A 21,993-nucleotide genomic window follows, 5' to 3' on the forward strand; every position below is an offset into this window, starting at 1 on the left:
TCTCCCTGGGGTGCATCCTCTCTTTCCCACCATCTAGCTGCTCTGACTCCCAGCTTCCTGTGGGCTCTGCTCCACCCTTCAGCAAACTCCCATCACTGGCTCCATTTGATTACATTCAGCCTATTAGCGGACAGGGTATATCTTCAAAGCAGCAAAGGTCTTTAAATTCCCTTAGGCTTATTAAGGGACAGGGAACATCTTCAAATTCCCATTACCATTATAGCATCTCAAACTCAACATGTACAAAATAGAATTCATTATCTATCTTCTAAATCCTTCCCTTTTTCCAAATTTCCTCATTAGGACTTAGGGTACAATGCTATCATCCTTCCAGTAACCTAGGCCCACAACACTGGTATCATTCTTGACTCTTCATCCCCACTAACCCCACACATGCAGTCTATTGCCAAATTTTGTAATATTTATCTTGGAATATATCTTACATATTTCCACTTGTCTCCAAACGGCCACCATCTTACTTCAGACCCTTAGCAGCTTTTGCCTGAACTTGCAAGAGCTTTCTAATTGGTCTCTGCCTCAACTCTCTCCAAGCCCTAAATCCATCCTCTGCTCAGTTGCCAAGGTGATTTTTCTAAAACTTAGGTTTAATTGTGCCACATCCCCCGCTCAGTAAGTTCTAGTAGCTTCCTATTACCTCTAAGATCAAATACAAATTTCTCTGTTTGGCATTTAGAGCACTTTGTAACCTGTCCCTTCCTACTTTTCCATTCTTCCTATACTTTATTTTGCTACACACATTCTACATTCTACACTAACTGAACATGACACTCCATCTTCTAACTCTGTTCTTTTGTATTAGCTGGTCCATGCCTGGAATATTTTTCCTTTCCTGATCTACTTCTTAGTTTCCCTGTTTTCTTCCAAGACTAAACTCAAAACCCACTTCCTGTGGGAGGCCTTTTTCTGTTTTCTCCAGCTGCTAGTGCCTTCTTCTCTCAGATTACTTTCCATTGATTTGTGATATATCTTGTATGCAACTAATTATTTATATGTTATTGCCCCCCATTAAAATATATACTCCCTGAGGGCAGAAGCTGTTTTTTCCCTTTCTTTGTGTACTCAGCACTTAGCACAGTGTCTGGCACAGAATAAGCATCTTTAAAATGCTTGCTATCTGACCTCCATTTTTCCTCCTAATCACACTTAACTCTTACATATTTAAAGAGAATTGACCATGAAATATCTTAACAGAATGTACACGGGAGAAGTCAGAGTAAGAAAAAAATAAAACAATAAGTTGTATTAAAGTAACAAATAAAGAAACCAAAGAAAATACAGTTTAAAGCTTCCCCAATATTTATCCACTCTCCTTAACTCTCTCTTGCCTAAAATTTTTCTCATCTATTTGAGCCTTGATATGAATCCACTTCTGGTTTTGTGGCCATAGAATTGCTGGCCATAGCTGCTCTTTGCAGTCCTCTAGAGTCTGACTCTTCAGCCTTCAGTTGGTTATGGGGACTTGTTGTCTCACTATCTGACCCTCTGGACCACTGATTATGACATAAAATAACCTATCTTGTTCATAACCCCATCCCCAAACTCCCAGTGAGATATGACTTTGCTTTCTGGATCACAAAGCTACTGCTTTGGAATTTCAGGTCTTGTGACCTGACCTTTACCAGGCTCTCTGGACTAATTGGAATGGATCTCTTTCTCATCTTACTACTTCTGTGTTCTGTTTGTCTCCTTAAAGTAAATTTTATACACCATCTTTTAGTTGGTTTGCCTCTTGGTGAATTAGTTTCCTCTTCTACCTAACTCATGCAGGCTGTAGCCACAGTACAATCTTGCTTGGCCTGATTTATCGGAATGAATGAATTAATGAATCAAAAAGCTTTGAGTGAGTTCCTACCAAGTGCCATGTACTGTGCTGAGCTGGGGATATACAGACAAAAATTTCAGTCTCTAACCTCAAGAAACTTACATTCTAACAAGAGAGACAACTCACAAAGGCAGGGGTAGCCATAGTAGAGCCATAGTATGTTGACACAGACCATCTGGGAATAAGGGCAGAGTTGATTTTATCATGGTTCATGGATCTAGAACTTGGTAGGGGAGAAGGATGGAGGAGAGGAAGAAAAGTTACACACATTGAGGAGATATCAGGAGACTACAAAGAGCAAAATAAATCATGACTGAGGTTTTCCTTAAATAGTGGTGGGGAAGGGTCAATCAGCAATCATGAGAGTAGGACCCAGGGCAGAAGTTTCTCCAGGTTGGCAACACAGTTGTCAAGGAGGAGATGACCAGAGAAAAAGGAGAATGTATATCTATTTCTTGATTGTTCAGAGTTGCTTTCATCAGAATAAGTGACTTTCTAGGTAAGGACTTGCATTCTTAAATGGTCCTAATCTTTAGCTATCAATTGATGTGCTAAACTGACAGACAAGATTATTCAGCCTGAAAAACTTTAGGGGTGGCTAGTTGGCTCAGTGAATAGAGAACCAGCCCTGGAGTCAGGAGGACCTGAGTTCAAATCTGGCCTCAGATACTTAACACAAAAACTAGCAATGTGACCACAGGCAAGTCACAACCCCAACTGCCCTCCAAAAGCAAAAAACAAACAAAAAAAAAAACTTTTACTAGCTAAAGACCTAATCAGTTACCCAGTCAAGAGTCTGGAATCATTGAACCTGCTCAATCCCCTCTTCCCTGAGGGCTGATCACCAAAATTATAATTACCACAAAGAATTCATTGGCATAATGAGATATTGTATTTTCCCTACTTCTGTAACTGGACACAAGGCCATTTAGTCATATTTCCTAATCCCACATCTTCTTTGATAAGAGGAAGAAATAAATGTTTTCTACTTCATTTGGAATATTAGAATAAATTTAGAAGAGAACTAAAAAACTTCAATATTTCCATGCTCTCTTGTTCTGCACAATCAGAAACCTTATTAAAGCAGTGAACCTGAATTTGATAGTCATTTCCACTTCACTTCTCATAATGTATTGTATTCTACCCACCCAAGAATCCCCATCCTCATCTTCCTTTAAGCACTTGTGAATAAAGTGACCTTAAGGTTCTCAGAACTGTACAAAATAGTCAGAAGACTTCTCTCTAGGGTTTCTTATCTAAAGTAAAGTGAAATATATACCCACAGATATACCTAGGTACTTGTGTTCCAATAGCAGTGATGCGGACCATTCCTAGAACACTTTCTTTCCACATTTCTATATGTTGGATTCCCAATTTTCCTTGAAAGGCCAGTTCTTTCACTACCTCCTCTGTTAAGTCTTCCCTGACTCACTTGAGAGTCATCTCTCTTCTTAAATTCCTTCCTTCCTCCCTCCATCCATCCTCTTTTTTGTTCTTTCTCTTTTCTTTCCTTTCTCTCTCTCTTTCTTTCCCTCTTTTACTGAGACTGGGTCACCCTATCTAACTCAGGCTAAAAGTACAGTGGCCACTCTGATCAGCACAAAAACTCACCATATTGGTACTATATTTTGCGTGGATAGACAATAACTTAGCACACTGGAGATTAAGCAATATACTAACCTCAGTCTCCCCATTTTCTGGCATGAGCAACTTTGCCTGGCTACTTAAATTTCTCAGACTGTTTTGTCCATTTGTTAACTGTCCTCATATTCTCTACTTAATAACATTCATATTTGTATACATGCTATACCTTTCCTACCACCTTGCCCCATATTCCACTGACCCATTAGACCAAAAACACCTTGAAGTCAGGAATAATTTCATTGTTCATCCTTGCATCTCTAGTACCTAGAACAGACATTTAATATATACTTGGTTGAAATGAATGTAAATAATCATGGTTTATGGTTTACCATTAGAACAGCATACTTTATCTTGAAGCAATAGAATGAGCTGTAGTTCACTTTGTTATTACTACTAATTGCTTTCAAGGGATTATTATTCTTTTTTCATTTTCAATAGCACTAGCATTCTCTAACCTTGCCATAATATTAGCAGTTAATACTGCTAATGATTTTTATATTTTGCTTGCTTGGTTCAAAATGTCATCTTGGTGTAGTAATTGTGTCTCAAAGAAAAAATATAGGAAATTAAAAAGATAAACAATTACTCTAACTGTTCCCTTCTATATTCCATCTGCTTCTAGATTATAAATTTCATAAGAGCAGACTCCAAGCCTTATTTATGTTTATGCCTAATAGTTATTAACATTATTAGTAATAATAACTAATATTAACAATTGATATTATTAATAATTAATATTATGTCAACTTGTTTGCTTATTAATTCCTGTTTCCTTAGAATGGACTCAATTTAGAATGCCTGTCCATCTTTAGTGTCATTGAAAATGAGACATTTCTCCTGTGGATATACTTTCAGGCAACTTAGTTCCTTCTTTGTATACTAGCAACTAATCATTAGATGATATATTTGTATTAAAGTATATTCTTGAAAATAAAATAACATATTTAACTTCTGGACAATTTTGAACTGTGTTCTTTTTTCTCCTTCTTTCTGTAGAGAAATGATGAAGAAGCTGTTGTGGATAGGGGCGGAACTCGCTCGATCCTCAAAACACACTTTGAAAAGGAGGATTTAGAAGGTATGATTTTTCTTTCATTGAACAGCTTATTTGATTTGATTTCAAAACATTATATTTTAGGCAGAAATGTTAGAGTAATCATTAAAAAGCATTAAATTTGGGCAGAAATGGTTTCTTTGAGGAGTGTTGTAGCAACTAGAATGGGAGAAGCAGCTGGGGAGGCAGAGAGGTTCATAGGTATAAAGTTTGAATTAGCCTTTGAGTTCATCAATTTCGTCATTTTACATATGGGGGAAATGAGCCACAAAGCCATTATGTGACTTGCTCAAGGTCACAAAGGTTGTCAGTGGCATAGGGAGGATTTGAACCCAGATTGCCTGATGCCAGCCCCAGCTCTCTTACCACTCTATCACATTGCCTCTGCTGTTTCACTTGGAAGCAACAAGATTGGTTGGGTCAAGGCGATCCATTATGGATGGAAGTTGATCAATGGAATTGGAGTGGGTGAGACAGTCATCAGGGCTGCAATTATTGACAATGCCCTAATCAGCTCTTCATTTAAATACCTAATGTCTGAACCTGTAGTTTCTCTTAGATTTAGCAGCATTACTATTAACACAGCCAATCATCCATAGAATAAAACTAGCCTGTCTCTTAGTCTAAACTGAATTCATATTCTCTCTTCATGGGTAACAAAGACTTGATGAATTCTGATTCTCAATGATAGGAGGAGCCAGTAGTGAAGATAGAGGCATATGCCATATTTGGAAGGGGTATTGGAAAGTTGGATCAAGTTTAAAGGAGGGTGAACAAAATGTGAGGGGACTAGAATCCATATTATTCTAAAAATTGGTTGAAGCAATGGTTGAGGCAACTAAATGGCTCAGTGGATAGAGGACTGGGCCTAGAGTCAGGAAGACCTGAGTTCAAATCTGTCCTCAAACACTTACTAGCTGTGTGACCCTAAGCAAGACACTTAACCTCTGTTTGCCTTAATCCACTGGAGAAGGTAATGACAAAGCACTCCAGTATCCAATATCTTTGCTAAGAAAATATCATGGATAGTATTGTCCACCGGGTCATGAAGAGTTGGTTGTGACTGCATGACTAAACAGCAGCAGCAGCAGCAGCAACTGAAGCAATGGAGATATTTCTTCTGCAAGAAAGTCTTGAAGGGAAACATGATTGCAGTTTTATGAGATTTTAACATTGCTATGTGAAAGAGGGATTACACTTATTTCTCCCATCCCTAGAGGACAATCAAAAGTGCCCTTTTAACCAAATGGTAAAATCATGAGATCTCAGAGTCTTGGGGATTGAAGGGATTTCAGAGGCTATCTGATCCAATTTTACTATATCTCTAACAAGAATTAAACATTTCTTAGAAGTGGTCGTCCACTTGGAAACCTCCACAGAGGGAGAACCTACTACCTACTAGTTTAATTTTGAATAGATCTAATAATCGTGAAGTTTTTGTTGTTGTTGTTTCTATACATTGAATTGAAATCTTTCTCATTGCAACTTCCATCTGGTGCCTACCAAGACTGAGAGAACAAGTCTCATTTCTCTCATATGAAAGACTTTCAAATTGCAGAAGACAATTATTATGCTTCCCCTGAATCTTTTCTTCATAAGGCTAAACATTACCATTTTTTTAGAGCAATTGGGGTTAAGTAACTTGCTCGAGGTTGCATGGCCATTTATTTCTGGGTGTGGTGCTAAGTATCTGAGCCCAGATTCGATCCCCAGGTCATTCCAACACTGGGGCCGGTGCTCTTACTCGCTTGAGCCACATGGCCACCCCTAAGCAATTGGGGTTAAGTAACTTGCTCAAGGTTACATGGCCAGGTGTTTCTGGGTGGGTGCTAAGTGTCTGAGTCCAGATTCAATCCCCAGGTCATCCCGACACTGGGGCTGGTGCTCTTACTTGCTGTGCTACCTGGCCGCCCCAACATTACCATTCTTTATATAACAGTCTCCAATCTTGTTATCATCTCATAGCTTACTTTTTGGTGCATTCTAGCTCTTCAGTGCATACAGAACTGAACAAAATCTTCTAGATGTAGCCTATCAAGGTGAAGTCTATAAAATTCCTCATTCTGGACTGAATACAATATAGAGAAAATTTATATTTTGGGGGGTAAAAGGGGAACATGTTGCATTGCTGACTTACTTTGATATTGAAGTCCATTAACACATCCATATATTTTTCATCCAAACCATATTCTAGATTGTCTTCCTTCAATCTACATCTGTCAAGTTGATTTTTGAACCCAAGTAGAAATTTATATGTAATCTCCGCTAAGGTTCACCTTATTAGATTTAACCCCATTTTCTAATTTATCAGATCTTTTTAGATCCTGACTCTGCCATCCAACACATTTTTGTTATTGGTCTTTCATTCTCAGAGAGGACCAATAACATCTCAAGGGTAACATCTTGACTTGTGCATGAATTGGATTGAAGTGAGGCAGAACTGTGCAAAGTCATCAACCTCACTCTCTCCTCCAGACTCATTGAAGTCCAGTGGCAAGACAAGTCAAGATAACTGCCAATGGTCCATGATGCTATCCCTTTAAAACCACCTTCAGTGGTCAGTTCATAGTTAGCACTTAATAAATACTTATCAACTGAGTGATTAACTAATACCACTGCCAGAATTACAGAATCAAAGAACTTGAGAGTTGGAAGGGATCTCAGTAGCCATCTAGTCCAATCCCTACATAAAAGAAATCCCATTGTATTAGTATAGATAAGAGGCAAGTCAAAAAAATCTCTGAGGAGAGGGAACTCGAAAATGCATCAGCCAACAAACATTTGATCTTCCTGCCCAGTGGAAAGACATGGAAGCCAAAGACAATACTGATATAAAGTACAATCTTGTTTATAAAATATTTCTGAGGATGGCAGAATAGTATAAGCAGCATGACCTTACAAAAGAGTAAAATTTAATTAAAGATAAAATGGAGCAGATGGATGGATAGATAGATATTTGTAGAAGAGGGAAAGAGTGAATAATTGTGGGAGAGAGAGGAGAGGAGAGGAGAGGAAAGGAAAGAAGAGGAGAGGAGAGAACAGAACAGAACTTATTATGAGATCATGGTAGCCATGCTATTTCACCTCAAGAATATTTGTAATGAAACTCAAAGGAAGAAAATAACCAGATGCAAATGTAACTGATTTCCTGTAATTTCTGTAGTTTGAGGTTATCATTATTGACTATAATGGAACCACCAAACTTTGACTCAACCTCTTCAGTACCTTTATATAAGGGACTGACTATGACACTGAAGTAGATAAAGTTGGGAAGAGCAGATGTGCCTGAGCAAATATATAAGAAATATAAATTGGAAAGAACACAATTTAAATGTATCCAAAGATCAGTTTTCAATATATCTCATCCAAAAGTATATTATTAAAGAATGCAAAAGGTCAGAAATAGTATTTTTACTTTTAAAAAAGGATAATACAGAAGATAGCAGCAGCTGTTAGCCCATATGTTTTTTCCTTATTGCTACAAAATCTTCATGAAAATAATCTATGTACATCCTAAGGGTAATTTTAATATCTTTATCTTGTGAAAATATTAAAGATACCCTTAGGATGTACATAGATTATGAAAGGTTCATTTGTTGCTTGAACCAATGGAGAGAGTAACCACATTAATGAGATCACAGATTTATTAAGGTGTTAAATAATAAGTATTGATAATTTTGTTTAAATTTTAATATTTTGAAAAGAAATAGAAGACAGTTAATTACTGTTTTTCTAAACTTTATGCTTTTTTTCCACCTCATGTGATATAAATAAATCTGCTAACATTTTCTGGATACAATAGTGGATTTCATTGTGGTGCATAGATACTATAGCAAATAGATTTGAGAAGGTCTCTCCCCTCTTTTTGGTCCATGGATTTAATTCTACTGAATTAAAAGGAAAATCTAGGGAAATTTAATAATTAATGTTTCACAATGGGAAAATAATCACCTATAAAGGAGTCTTGGGTTAGGAATTGTCGAATGTGTTACCCACTTCAGGGAATTAGTCACTTTTATAACACTTACCATTAGGGTGCCATTTCATAAACAAGTTCTGTAGCATATAAAATGGCTCCTTGGTGAACTGAGGAGTAACCTCAGAGGTGTTATTAAACATACCAAGCAATTAATTATTCATCACAATGCATTCTGGTGAATGATTAACTGTTTTAGATTTGAAGAAAGGTAATAAACATTAAGCGCTACTATGCGCCAATCACTATGCTAAGCACTTTTATCAAATATTACCTCAGGTAATCCACCCAACAATCCTGAGGGATAGGTACTATTATTATCCCTATTTTATAGTCACACAGCCAATAAGTGTCTGAAGCTGGATTTGAACTCAGATCTTCCAGTCTTTAGTGGCATGGATCAAGTCATCAAGCTTTTGTTAAGCATTTACTATGAGACAGGTACTATGCTAAACTCTGAAAATACAAATACAAGCAAAAAGAAAAACAGTCCCTGTCTTCAAAATGCTTACATTCTAACAGGAAGGAAGTTGAAAAACAACAAAAAGTAGAATGAGTAGTTAGATCATGGTAGATAAAGAAGTTCAGAGAATCAGGAGGGTACATAACTGACCTGAAAAATGGAGGTTCCAGAGTAACCAGAGAAGTGGTGCTCAAGAGAAATGGTGTTCAATAAGAAGGTTCCTGGGGCCTGGTGGAGAAAAGGAAGGGAGGAAGGGGATATGCATTTTTAAGGGCCTACTATGTGCTAGGTACTGTGCTAAGTGCTTTACAAATCTCATTTTGCTATCCCATTGATCAGAAAGTCAGGAGTCAAGTCTAGGAAGGAATAAATGTTAATGTCGAGAACAAAATGACCATGAAACTTGATCAGAGTCATCCAGCAGAATTTATACTCACCAGCTGATATTTAGGACTCAATGTATCAGACTTCCCATTTCTTGTATGGGGTTATAGGGTAAGGAGATGTTGTTGAGGAGGAAACACTGAGAATATTCCAGAGGGGAATTACAGTGCAGCTCAGTGTGCTTTCCAAGAGCAAGCTGACATTGTGAAGTAGGTCGAGTTTATCTTTTATGCCTCCTGCCTCCCACTCCTTTGTCCCATCTCCTCTCTTATTTCTCCAGTAAAGCTGTATCACCTCTTCCCTCTTAAGAATGAGAATCTTCCTCGTCCTACTCCCCCACACCTCATCAAGACTTGCTCTCTGAGCCTTCATTTACACCAAAATGTTGATGATTAGTAATAGCTTTAAAGTGTCTACCTTAAAGGGAGAAAAAAAGATATAATTCTAAAATTGGAGTTTCAGAGATAAGTAAATATTCAAATGAGAATCTTTGTGAACACTGGCAATTGGTGTAACCCCTGAAGTCATACCACGTAGTTTGTAATCCATACTCAGAGCACACATGAACTGGATTCAATCTTGGAGCCTTCTTTATAATAATAATTTTTTACTTCTACTTGCCCTGACCTAAAGCTCAAACCTTGGAAGCATATGAATTTGACTTGTTTCTAGTTCTTTCATATGGGTCTTCAGTTCTCTTTCAAATATCAAGGTAACAAAATAATGAATAGGATTATAGAAAGAGGTTCATAATAGCTTCATGCTAGTAATTGTTATGAGAGCAATGTCACAATGGGCACCAAGTTTCCTCATGAATTGCTATTAAAAATTTCAGGCCAAGTCCAGGGCCTGCTGCCCTTCTCCTTCTTTCTGGTGTTTGGACTCCCTTCGCTCTGTTGTCTGCTCCCGGCTGCTATTGCCTGTCCACTGTTGCTGCCCCATCACTTGCTTCAGCTGCTTCCACTGATGTCCACTGATCACTATTTTTCTTTCTTAGAGAGATAGAGCTTTTTGATACCAGCTATGAAATAGCTAGGACCAATATACTCTTGATTAGTTAATTCATTTTAAGCTCTTACCTTTAAACTTCTATAACTTTTTCTGTCAAAACACAAAAGGGCTTCCCAGGTATCTCTGAAGACTTCCTGATTTGCCCATTTTTAACTGATGGCCTTCACCCCTTGTTGAATTAGAAACACTGAATTCAATTTGCCTCTTCCTTGCTAGGGTAAGGAAGGTTATTCTGCTGATTGCCAATGTCTTCCAAAGAGTCTTTGGACTTTCAACCTTTCCATTTAACTTCCCATTTCTAGCATTTCCCAAGTCAGCAGTGCACAAGTCCTTTCAATGATTTTCAATGAAAAGTCCCTTTTCATAGTTCATTTGGAGTTGGGCTAGGGGGAGGGAAGGGAAGGAAGTGCATGGTTTGGATCACACGATCTTTTTTTTCCAATGGTATTTCCTCTTGGTGAGGAAATGCCTTCTACCAATGAAGACCAGTTTCTGCCCTGTAAGTTATAGCCTAAGAGAGTCACTTGAGGGTACTGACCCAGGGTCACTCAGACAGTGTATTTCAGAACTGAACTTGAACTGACTGGCTCTTTCTCTATGCCTTGCAACCTCACCCTAGACATAGGATCATAGATCTAGAACTGGAAAGGATCTTCCATCTTTTGTTCAGTAGTTTTTCAGCCATGCCCAACTCTTTGTGACCCAATTTGGGGTTTTCTTGGCAAAGATACTGGAGTGGTTTGCCATTTTCTTCTCCAGCTCATTTTACAAATTAAAAAACGGAGGCAAACAGGGTTAAGTGACTTGCCCAGGGTCACAGAGCTAGTAGGTGTCTGAGGCCAGATTTGAACTCAAGAAGATGAGTCTTCATACAACATAATATACACATAAACAGCCATCTAATATACCTAGCCATTTTACAGATATGGAAACTGAGGCCCAAGAGGATAAAATTACTTTTCCAAAGTCACACAAGTAGTACATTTCAGTAGTAGGATTTCAATCCAAGTGTTCTAACTTGACAAGCCAGAACTCTTTCCATTGTTTCAGTTCATAGGCACACCTACATCAACAGAACTTGATGAAGATCTATATCGCACCTCTAATTCCTGGATAGCCATGATAACTGGCCACTTCAAACACACGTTTAGCCTATGCTTCTTAGGCCCTTCCCTGCCTGCTTTCAGGATTGGTATTGACCAATATATTGTAGTACATGTGGACTACTAGTATGACACTGGGACCTGCTAGTGCAGGTAGCGTAGATCCATTTGCATGACTTACCTCTACTCATTAAGGGAAGGGAAAGCAATAGTACTCAAAGAAAGGTGCATTATAACTCTTTCAGTCCCCTATATATTCTTTCCATGATTTTTAATAAAATCTATTCTATATCCTATGCCTTATGAAATTGGAGTCCTTGAAGGAAAACCAAATACTCCTACAAATGACCTAAAAATGAGCCAAATTCAGATGTTCTCAGGTAAATTTAAGGGGAGATGTTTCAAAATGAGTCGCTGAGTTATTGAGAAGTCTTCAAGATGGAACCTGGTCCATGTGAACCCAGAGCTTCAGTAATAAGGCACAGTTTATGTGTTATACCCATATGAGACCAACTCTGAACACCCATCATATAGTCTTCTTTTTGGTTCTATTTTGGAGACTTTGTAGAGGTTGTCTTAATATAAGCACTGTCCTAATTCTGGTTTGATTTGGGAACCAAGGAAACATTTGCAGATCTTTGAACAGTTAACTATAGAGGGCTTATTTTGTCCGAACATAGCCGCGATATAGAGCAAGGATACAATGGAACTTAGCTCCCCTGGGCACACCACCTCTTATCTACATATGGAAATACAGTGATCAGTAGGGGAGTGTGTGATCACTTGGGCAGACTTCAGAAATACACCAGGCCAAGAGGCCCCAACTTTATTTGGGTGAGACATTAATGCTTTTAGGTGGCCAGGAAGCCAGGGAATCCCAGTCCTTTGCACTTTAACATTTGTCTTTTGGGTCCCAGTTTGCCTCTGAACCACAATTCCAACCCAACACCTGCTACTAGGAGTTAGTGGACATAGTAATTATATTTCTTTGCTTTATAATTTTTCTTCAACTAGTGTATGTCCTTGGCCCACATTTAGTACCAGTCCCCTTTAGATGCTTTAGAAATTTCAATGTGGTGTTCAATTTACTAAAAATGTCAAACTTCTACATTTATGTTTCAAATCCCTATAACTCTTAATAGACATGTTGGGATAGGATGAGTGAACACCTATAAATTCCTTGAATTCCTGGGGAAATTTTTCCTAGGATTTTAGTTTCCTAGGATCTTTAAACCTAGAAAATGATAGCAGGCAATTTCATGACCCCTCCTTTTTTTTTCCATTTAACCTCTGGTTATCTCTTTTACTTCAGAATAGGTTAACTTATCTCGTACATGCTGCATATATACTTTAAAAGCAGATTTTGAAATTGAAAGACTTTTACTTAGAGGTTATATGTACATGCATATCTTATGAAGAAAACAAAACAACTTAAAATTCTGAGCACAACTTCCAAAAATGCCAAGTGCTTGCAGATATGTATAGGTTTTACAGGGCTACATATTTTGATGAAAACTTATTACATGCAGAGGTAGATCAACCTCATGTAAATTAGTATATTATTTCTTTATTTCCAATGTGAATTCTTTTGAATGTTAAAATAAATTACATATAATTCAGTAATAGGGCATTAATTATGTGTAACTAGATTTTATATAGCTTTTAATTAGGTATATATTGTATAATTAGTGCTTACCACATAATAAATTACATTTTAAGTACATTTAAAATAATACAGATATAGGATTCTGTAATTGTTTTCATATCTTTGTATAAATATAATCCAAGCTGCACTTTAACCTATTTTGCAGAAATTTAAAGCTTTAATTGGGAAAAAAAATGTGGCTAATTGTTGAATCCTGGCCTGTAGGTTGAAGTAAAATGTATTTTCTCCAACTCAAAGTCAAACTTTGCCTTAGGAGATATGAAAATACTTTTAGTTGAAGATTTAAGTGAAAGGAAAAGTGTCTTGGTGCTCCCTTTCTTTTGTCTATGCCAGCTGAGGCCTGGATAGTGATTTCTCCCTTTACCACCTAAAATGTTATGGAACCAAAGTCCTTTAAAATGCTCCTTTGATTTACCAAAGATAATTAAAAGTCTGATGTGTTCTATATAGTCAACTATGGTAATCTCAGTTGAAAAGAACCCACCGTAAATACTGAGTGTTAATCACATAGTTATAATATTATATTGACCTTTAAAGAGCCAATGATGAAGTCTAGGTTTGTTTTCTTATTCACATGTTGCCAAAATTTCATCCCATCACTTTGGGTGCATTCCATAGTTTCCCAGCAAGAAACTGTTAACACCTCTTTATAATGATGACAAACTTATGTCAGTGAACAAGCAGCGAAAGTATACTTTGGAGACTTAGTGGGCATTGCCCTAAGTACTAGCACCTGTGTTTGTAGAAGTCTTATGTGGACCCCACCGGACTGACGTGATCTTGGAAGTTTTACTATTTTTTCAGACTCTGATGGTTCAGATTCTTCCCCTGACTGGTTTGATTTTGACTAGTTAAACTGCAAGGTATGACTGGTGGTTTGGTACACCTCTTTATGATATTCACTATAGGGAAAAAGAAGGACATTTAAACTCTTCTAAGAAGTAATGTGTGATATGAACTTGGGTGGGTATGTGGTACGGAGTAGGAATAGTGAGGCCAAGCCACAACCCAAGAAGAGATGAGCTACATTAGACTGTTCAGCTAAAATTCATTATAATAACATGGTTGATCTGATCTAGACAGAATCTAACTCAAGGTGCATTTTGACTGTAATTGGTTGAATTCTTTTTAGTGTGAGTATCATAAAGGGTAGGTTCATATCAGAACAACTCTGGCTATTCAATCTTCTGAGGAGGTAGTCATTTTGTGTTTCTCCAGTATAATTATTTCACTGAAGAATAAATATCCATATTTCAAATTGCTTTTTGAACTTCCTTTCCTTTTTATTTTTTTCATTTCTTTAGTAGTGAATAATTGATTTTTCTTTGTCTTTTATTCTAGAAGGGTTTTTTCCCCTTTTCAGATCTAGAAAACAGTTCTTGTATCTCTGCCCTTGTTAGTCAATTGTTTTTTGTTGAATTTAGCATTGATAACAATGTTCCCTTACTGGGCCCTTCCAAGTGTTGTGTCCCATTTGTTAATTAATTACAAAGGCAAATTTTTTTAGAAAGTGAGTGTTAAAAATTGTCTTTACATGTAATTGGGGAAAACAAAATATTATTTAAAAAATTAGTAAAGTTTAATGTGATTGCACACATATAACCAATATCATATTGCTTACCATATTAAGAAGGGAAGAGGTAAAGGAAGGAGGGAGAAAATTTGAAATTCAAAATTTTTTAAATGGATGCTAAAAATTAATTACACAGGATCCACTTGAAGTTACACATTTTGTCTGCCAAACATTTTTGGTACTTGAGCTATATGTGCCCAAAAATGGAGGTTAGACAGACAAACTCAAGTCATATCCAACACTTTCAGTCAGTCAGTCAGTAAACATTTATTAAACACCTACTCTGTTCCAGGCACTGTGTTAAACCCTGAGTGTACATAGAAAGACAAAAGACAGTCCCTGTTCTCAAGGATCTCCTAGTCTAAAAGGGGAGACAGAATACAAACAACTATGTACAATTTAACAAATTTCATTTCTTTATAGATAATTTTTGGTACCTCCAACATCTACAATTTTCATAGCAACTTTTATCTCTTCTACTCTACAAAGGCCACCAAAATTTTGAATACACCACAAAATCTAGAAATTATTAATGGACTACATAGAGGAAGCATTTTGGCACTCTGAGAGGTTGTCTCATAAGTAGTACAGCTGAGATTTGAAACCAGATCACTGAATTCAAATCCATCCTTCCACTGCACCATACTGCCTTGCCCTTAACCTCTCTGAATCAGGATTGTGAGGAAAATACTTTTGTAAAACTTAAGTTGTTAAATAAATGGGAGATATTATTAGATCCCTTTTGAATGAAGAGGTGTCTTCTGTATGTGTAGGTGGGTGTATACACGTGTATGTGTGTGTGTATTCGTGCCCCATTTTCAACCATTAAAGAAAAATTATGCTACAGTAAAAGAAAAGGAATTCCCTTTCATTACATTAGATGTAATCCTGTAAATATTAAAAAGGGGAATTTTAAAACAAGGAAAGTGATTTCTTTAATCCCAAAGTATTTTGCTTGAAAAATGTTTAATACTTTGACGACAAACCACAAGTGGCCAAAGCCTCTTAGGTTTTCAGTGCATAGGTTGAGATTAACAGTCTACTTTTGTTTTCTGTTTCCCAGACATCCCCAACCTGATTAAGTGTGTTCATTTTTTAATTATACAGCCTAATAGTGTGTTTTGTAGCCTTGTGAAGGTGACATTGTGAAAGAGATCAGCTTAGTCTGCTTCTCGATTAAATTGTTATAAATGTCTTTCCCTTACTAAGCTTATGCCCCAGAGGTATCCTACTTTCAAACACAGCATTTTGATATTCCTTACTTCATGCAGGCTGTCTCTAATCCCCCCTCTACAAGAGTATCCCCTTCCTGAGAAACTAAGTAGGACTGGGCAATTTGGAGGCCACTGGTCAGATGGGAGGTCTCTCACAAAATCATTACCATCCACAGATATGGACTAAGGGGCAACAGGGTATAAAAATCTGTGCTAGTCAATGTACCAATGCTCTAATTTTCCCCAGAAGTCTTAGTGGCTAATGCAGAAAGTAGGTTGCTTGAGACCTAGGCTCATTTAAAAAACAATTATATCCCCTTTGTACGTGAAACACAAAGATTAATGAGTTAAAGTGAAAAAAATGTTAATAAAAATGATTTTTTATTAAAAAAAAAAAGACCAAACAGGATGATGGGATGGCACCATTGTCTACTGAAAGATTGTTTACCTTGGAGTCAGGAGACTTGGGTTTGATTCTTGGCTCTGTTATTACCTGTATGGCCAAAGGTCATCCACTAAATCTCTCTGAGCTTCAGTTTCTTGATCTGTAAAATGGGGATAGTTGTGGTGAGAATAATTATACTGTTGTACTTACCTTTCAAGGTTGTTATTATGGAAGAGCTTTGGAAATTGTGAAGCTCCTTATTAATGTAAGTTCTTTTCTTTTTAAAGCAATTGGGGTTAAGTAACTTGCCCAAGGTTACACGGCCAGTTATTTTTTGTGGGTGTTAAGTATCTGAGGCTGGAACCGATCCTGGGTCCTCCCGACTCAGGGCCGGTGCTCTTACTCACTGCGTAATGTTTAAGTTATTCTTAAAAGTTATCTTGTTTTTATGAATTTTTACAGCTTTTAGGTTTTCAGCTTTACAGATGGGTCTAATTTTCCTCAGAATCCTGAAGTCACTTTTCTTTTTCACCCTTTTTTTGCATGCTTTTTCATCCATCTTATTTTCTTCCCACTTAATAGTCACTTCCTTGTAATATGATATTGCTGAGTAGAAACGGTTTTGATATTTTCAGTCCTATTGCTCATAGTCTTACCATGAAATATGAAAATGTGTCCCCAACCAATATATGTCAAGGTGCTTAAAGTTATAGATGTGTACTTAAAGAGTCCTCTCTCTCTCTCTCTCTCTCTCTCTCTCTCTCTCTCTCTCTCTCTCTCTCTCTCTCTCTCTCTCTCTTCACCCCCCCTGTTTCTTTCTCTCTCACCTATCAACCTATCCAAATAGTTGGAAGTAATGAAAGTCATAGAGCTATGCAGAATGATAGACAATTGGCAGGGATAAATAGGATTAATTCAGGGTAGTTTTCTCTTTCCCAGATCAGCCTCAGAATGTTTTTTTAAAGAAAAGCACAAAGGCCCTTTGATCTAGGTTCTTACATCTTTCCCTTGGGATTCTCCATATGAATGCTAGCCTAGATTCTGGAGAGAGGTAGGTGGGGAGAGGTTCTGTAAGGGAGGAAAACTTCTACTATACAAGTATCCTAATAATAAGGAAAGAGGGCCTCTGCTATGGATTCAGCCAAATATAAATATATGTACAGATATATGTTCTCTAGCAAGCACCTTCAGTTCATTTATGTTCACAAAGGAAAGATGATACTTGCATTTACAAAAATCCTAAAAAGGCATACATATCCTTTTGTAAATTACATTAAGGATCAGCACAAACATTTGTAATGTATTATGGCAGTCATAGTTCAGCTGGAGCTAAAATAACATGCTAGTTGAAATGCCTTGCTAGTTGCCTTCAAATTTTTGATGGGGTTATATATATATACACACACACATACACATACATATATATATATACACATACATATATATATACATACATATATATATGATGGCCAACTCTTCTCTCCACTTTCTTTTCCTTAGAAATTTCATTGATTTCCATAGTTTTGATTATTATTCTTAAAACCATGACTCTTATTATACCCAGATTTCCAACTATAATCTCTTGAACTTCCAATTCTCCCTTACCATCTGTCCTTTGGATATTAATTCCTGGGTGTCCTTTTGATGTCTCAAACAAAATTTCTCCGTAATGGAAAGTAACATATCCATCCATCTCTGAGATGTTAGCATGAGACAAGCCACAGACTAGGAGTTATCTTGGAAGGCAATCTTGAGAGTGGAACAGGTGGAAACATTACTATGGGAATAGAAGTGGGGCAATAGAGATGACATTAACAGCTCTAGACCAGGCCATAAGACAAATCCCATTGGACTCTGTTTTGCTGAACTGAACCAAAGAAGACAAAAAGCTAATGATTTCTCCCTCTCCCTATGCCTCTCTTTTCCCAAGAGAGGCATGTATATTCTCTGAAACTTTCTTGCTTAAGAGCATGTTTGCTTTTTATTTCACTTTTATTTTAAATTCTGTTTTTCTGAAATAAATGCAATGATGATCTATGCATTTCATTACTTGAATACAGCAGAGGAAAAGCAGTAGGGGTGAAGTGCCTGAGATTTTGCAACTGTGGCAAAAATTCACTAGGGAATTTCTGACTGGAGGCTTAAACTGAACAAAGAGAATTATTGATCAATATTTTATCACTTCCAACATCAAAGAAAAGAGAGGGATCTGGATCACTACTAGGCAGTGAGTTCAAGAACTTTGATTATAGAAGAAGCTAGGACTGATATGGGAGACCTTTGACGCAACTATTCTTCTTTCATTGTTTTTCCACTTTAAGTTCTATTGATGTGCTTTGTTTTTACATTATATACATTTAGATATTACTCCCACTTCATAAGAATTCTCTTGTAATAAAATAATATAGTTAAATAAATCTAATTATGTAGTGGCTTCATCTGAAAATTCATGTTACATTTTATATCTGTAGCGTCCTCCCCACTTATTAAGATTTAACAAAAATTATTAATTTCTTGTTAAAATATTCAGTCAAGCAAAAGAAATTTCCCTAATAGATGTATAATATATACAAATATATGTTTGTATTGTGAATATATACAAGCATATGCACACATATACACATATGTGCATATATGTGCGTATTTCATCTCTCTGTAATAGATAGCATGTTTCATCATCAGTGCTCTGAAATTTTAGATAGTCTCTCTATTGATCAGAGTTCTTTCTCAAAGCTTTCAAAATTATTTGTTGTGTTGTCATTGTATACATTATTCCATTTTTATTTCATTCTTCTTTAGCTTATGAAAGTCCTCAAAATTGATCATTTTTATATCAATGCTATAAATTGTTCTCCTTGTTTTTCTCACTTTACTGTGCATCAGTTCATAAGTCTTTCCACAACTTTTTGAAATCATCTATTTCCTCATTACTTACAGCACAATAGTATTTCATCATATTCATATACAACAATTTATTCAACCATTTTTAATAATTTTAGTTTTGGGGTTTTTTGTTTTTAAAAGTTTTTTTAAAAGCTGCAATAAATATTTTTGTACATAATGAACCTTTTCTTCTTTCTTTAATCTCTCTTAGGCATAGACCAAGTAGTGATATATTAGATCAAAAGGCATGCATTGTTTAGTACTTTTTTGTGTATAATTCCAAACTGCTTTGCAGAATAATACCCATTTATAGTTCCACCATAGTACATCAGTGTACCTGTTTTACCACAGTCTGTTCAACATTTATCATCTACCTTTTTAAAAAAATTCATCTTTGTCACTCTGTTAGAAGTGAGGAAGAATTTCAGAATTGTTTTAATTTGCATTTATCTAAAGAGTAGTGATTTAGAGCATTTTTTCATGTATCTACATATAGCCTCCCTTCCCATTAATTCTAGCTGGAAAGGAAAACCAAGCCAAGCCCAAGGATGGAGCCGAGAGAGATGACTAGAAAGAAAGCCAAGACTGAGAGTAGGAATTGGGTTAGGGTGCCAGCCACATGAGGATGGGGCCTAGAAAGAGCAAGTGAGTAGCCCTTTCCTCTTTAGCCCAGCCTTGAAGCCATTCTACTTTATTATTGTTCTGTTGTTTCAGTTTTGTCAGACTCTATGACCTCATTTGAGGTTTTCTTGGCAAAGATCCTGGAGTGGCTTGCCGTTTTCCTCCTTCAGCTCATTTTACAGATTAGAAAATGAAGCAAACTTGCCCAGGATCACACAGCTAATAAATCTCTGGGGCTGGATTTGAACTCAGAGAGATAAGTCATCCTGACTCCAGGCTCAGCACTCTATCCACTGCACCACCTAGCTTCCCGAATAAGGAATATTTGTTTCATAAGTGACAGAAAGTTGGATTTCATGAGTTTCACCTCAAAAAGAAAAGATGAGTGATTTTGCTGTGGTTCTGACTTGAGTTATTAGAGTAGGGAAGAATCCAATAAGAGAGGATTTCAGTAAAAAACCAAGAGCGGTTAAGAAACCAGCCAGAGCTGGGTATGAAGGGAGCACCGACAGTCAGGTCTCAGAAAGGCTTCAGCTGGTGTACTTGGAGCCTGCAGTTTGAAAGAGAGACATTGCACATTGGTAGAAGGAAAGATTAGGGGGCGGCCAGGTAGCACAGCGAGAAAGAGCACCAGCTCCAGTGTTGGAATGACTTGTAGATGGAATCCCGGGCTCAGACATTTAGCATCCACCCAGAAACACCTGGCGGTGTAACCTTGAGCAAGTTACTTAACCCCAATTACTTAGGGGCGGCCAGGTAGCACAGCGAGTAAGAGCACCAGCTCCAGTGTCGGGAGATTGAACCCCGAGCTCAGATACTCAGCACCACACCCAGAAATAACTGGTCTTGTAACCTTGAGCAAGTTACTTAACCCCGATTGCTTTAAAAAAAAAAAAAAAAAAAAAAAAAGGAAAGATTAGGAGCCTGAAAATTGGAAGGAAACTTAACTGAGCTGCAGTTCAATTTTTGACCTTCAGCATCATTTACAGTTTGAGAAACGAAAAACCTCTTATAGGTCCCTGGTTGTTGTCTGCTTTTCCCTCTGATTTAGGAGTGGAAAGAAAGAAAAGACAACCTTTGCAGGTGCTTTGATATAAAAACATAACTATTTGGACAAAGTAGAGTCCCATTGTGTGAAAAATTGATGGAACTTGTTCTCCTTGCCCACAGAGCCAGCCTGGGGAGTTTTGATGTGATCTCTGTTTTGCAGTAACAAGATTTGGAGAGCTGATTGTAGGGCACAAAATGCTATTGAGTGTAAAGCTGGCTGAGTTTTGCATTGCACCAACTTGGAGGGAGTGGGGGGGGGCAGTTGCAGTTCTCTGGCTTGAGGGTCCTTTTTATTACAACAAAGTATGAAACTTTCTCAGTGCCTTCTTAAGGGTCACTGTCACTGCTTCATCAGCTCAGGAGCAAGTGAGGAGCAGATTTGCCCAGCAGAAGAGAGGTGAGGACCAAAAAGGAAACAGCTATCACAGAAGTGGTTTTATATGGTGTGCAGACTGTTCCTAAAGGGACCGAAGGTAACAAGACCTTCAGTACAGAATCATGAGCTCCTCTGAACATATGGGCATTCCTCACTCATGTGACTCCTTGCTAGGTTTCTGTGTGTGTCCACATTCCTCCACAGATACTGCCAATGTTAGTGGATGAGTGTGACCTTAGTTTATATGTGAACATGATGTTTTGGTTATTAGTAAAAAAGTAATGTTATAATTATTCCTGGTTTTATCTTATAGTTTAATGTTTAAATGTTTAGTGTTGTAAAACTAATAGTATCTTGGTCATTGTTTTATCTAAATGAGAAACCCATTTCAAAGGGATTAGGGAAAAAGAAATAGGAGTATATCCCACCCCTAGCAGGCTTACTCACCAGATTTCTGAGAACTTTTGAGTCATATTTACTTTGTAATGGTCCATTTCAGGGACCCCATTACGACTGGTGTGAAGGCAACATGGGTGAGTGAGCCATACCAGAGAGCTTAAGTAGAGGTCCATCCCCTATTCCAGGTGCTACATATACATGTTATATCATCTATTAGAATGTAAGCTCCTTGAGGACAGAAACTATTTTTACTTTTTTTTTTGGTATCTCCAATGTTTATAATTATAGTCTAGCACAAAATAAATTCTTACTATTGGTTTATCAATTGTTTATGATTCTTTTCTTTAT

General features: G+C 37.1%; 1 protein-coding gene across 8 annotated transcripts in view; it reads left to right on the forward strand.

Moving 5' to 3' along the window:
- SLC4A10 (solute carrier family 4 member 10) overlaps positions 1 to 21,993 on the forward strand; it is a 399,681-nt gene that overhangs the window by 149,191 nt on the left and 228,497 nt on the right. For all 8 annotated transcript variants that reach the window (XM_069080754.1, XM_069080757.1, XM_069080758.1 and 5 more), the window contains exon 2: positions 4,484 to 4,565. In XM_069080754.1, coding sequence (XP_068936855.1) covers positions 4,484 to 4,565 — 82 coding nt within the window. The remainder of the gene's footprint in view (positions 1 to 4,483; positions 4,566 to 21,993) is intronic.

This window comes from Petaurus breviceps, unplaced genomic scaffold (genome assembly GCF_028583685.1).
Source record: "Petaurus breviceps papuanus isolate PSGF00001 unplaced genomic scaffold, PetGlider_PUasm1.0 91133, whole genome shotgun sequence".
In the NCBI taxonomy this organism is placed as follows: Eukaryota; Metazoa; Chordata; class Mammalia; order Diprotodontia; family Petauridae; genus Petaurus; species Petaurus breviceps.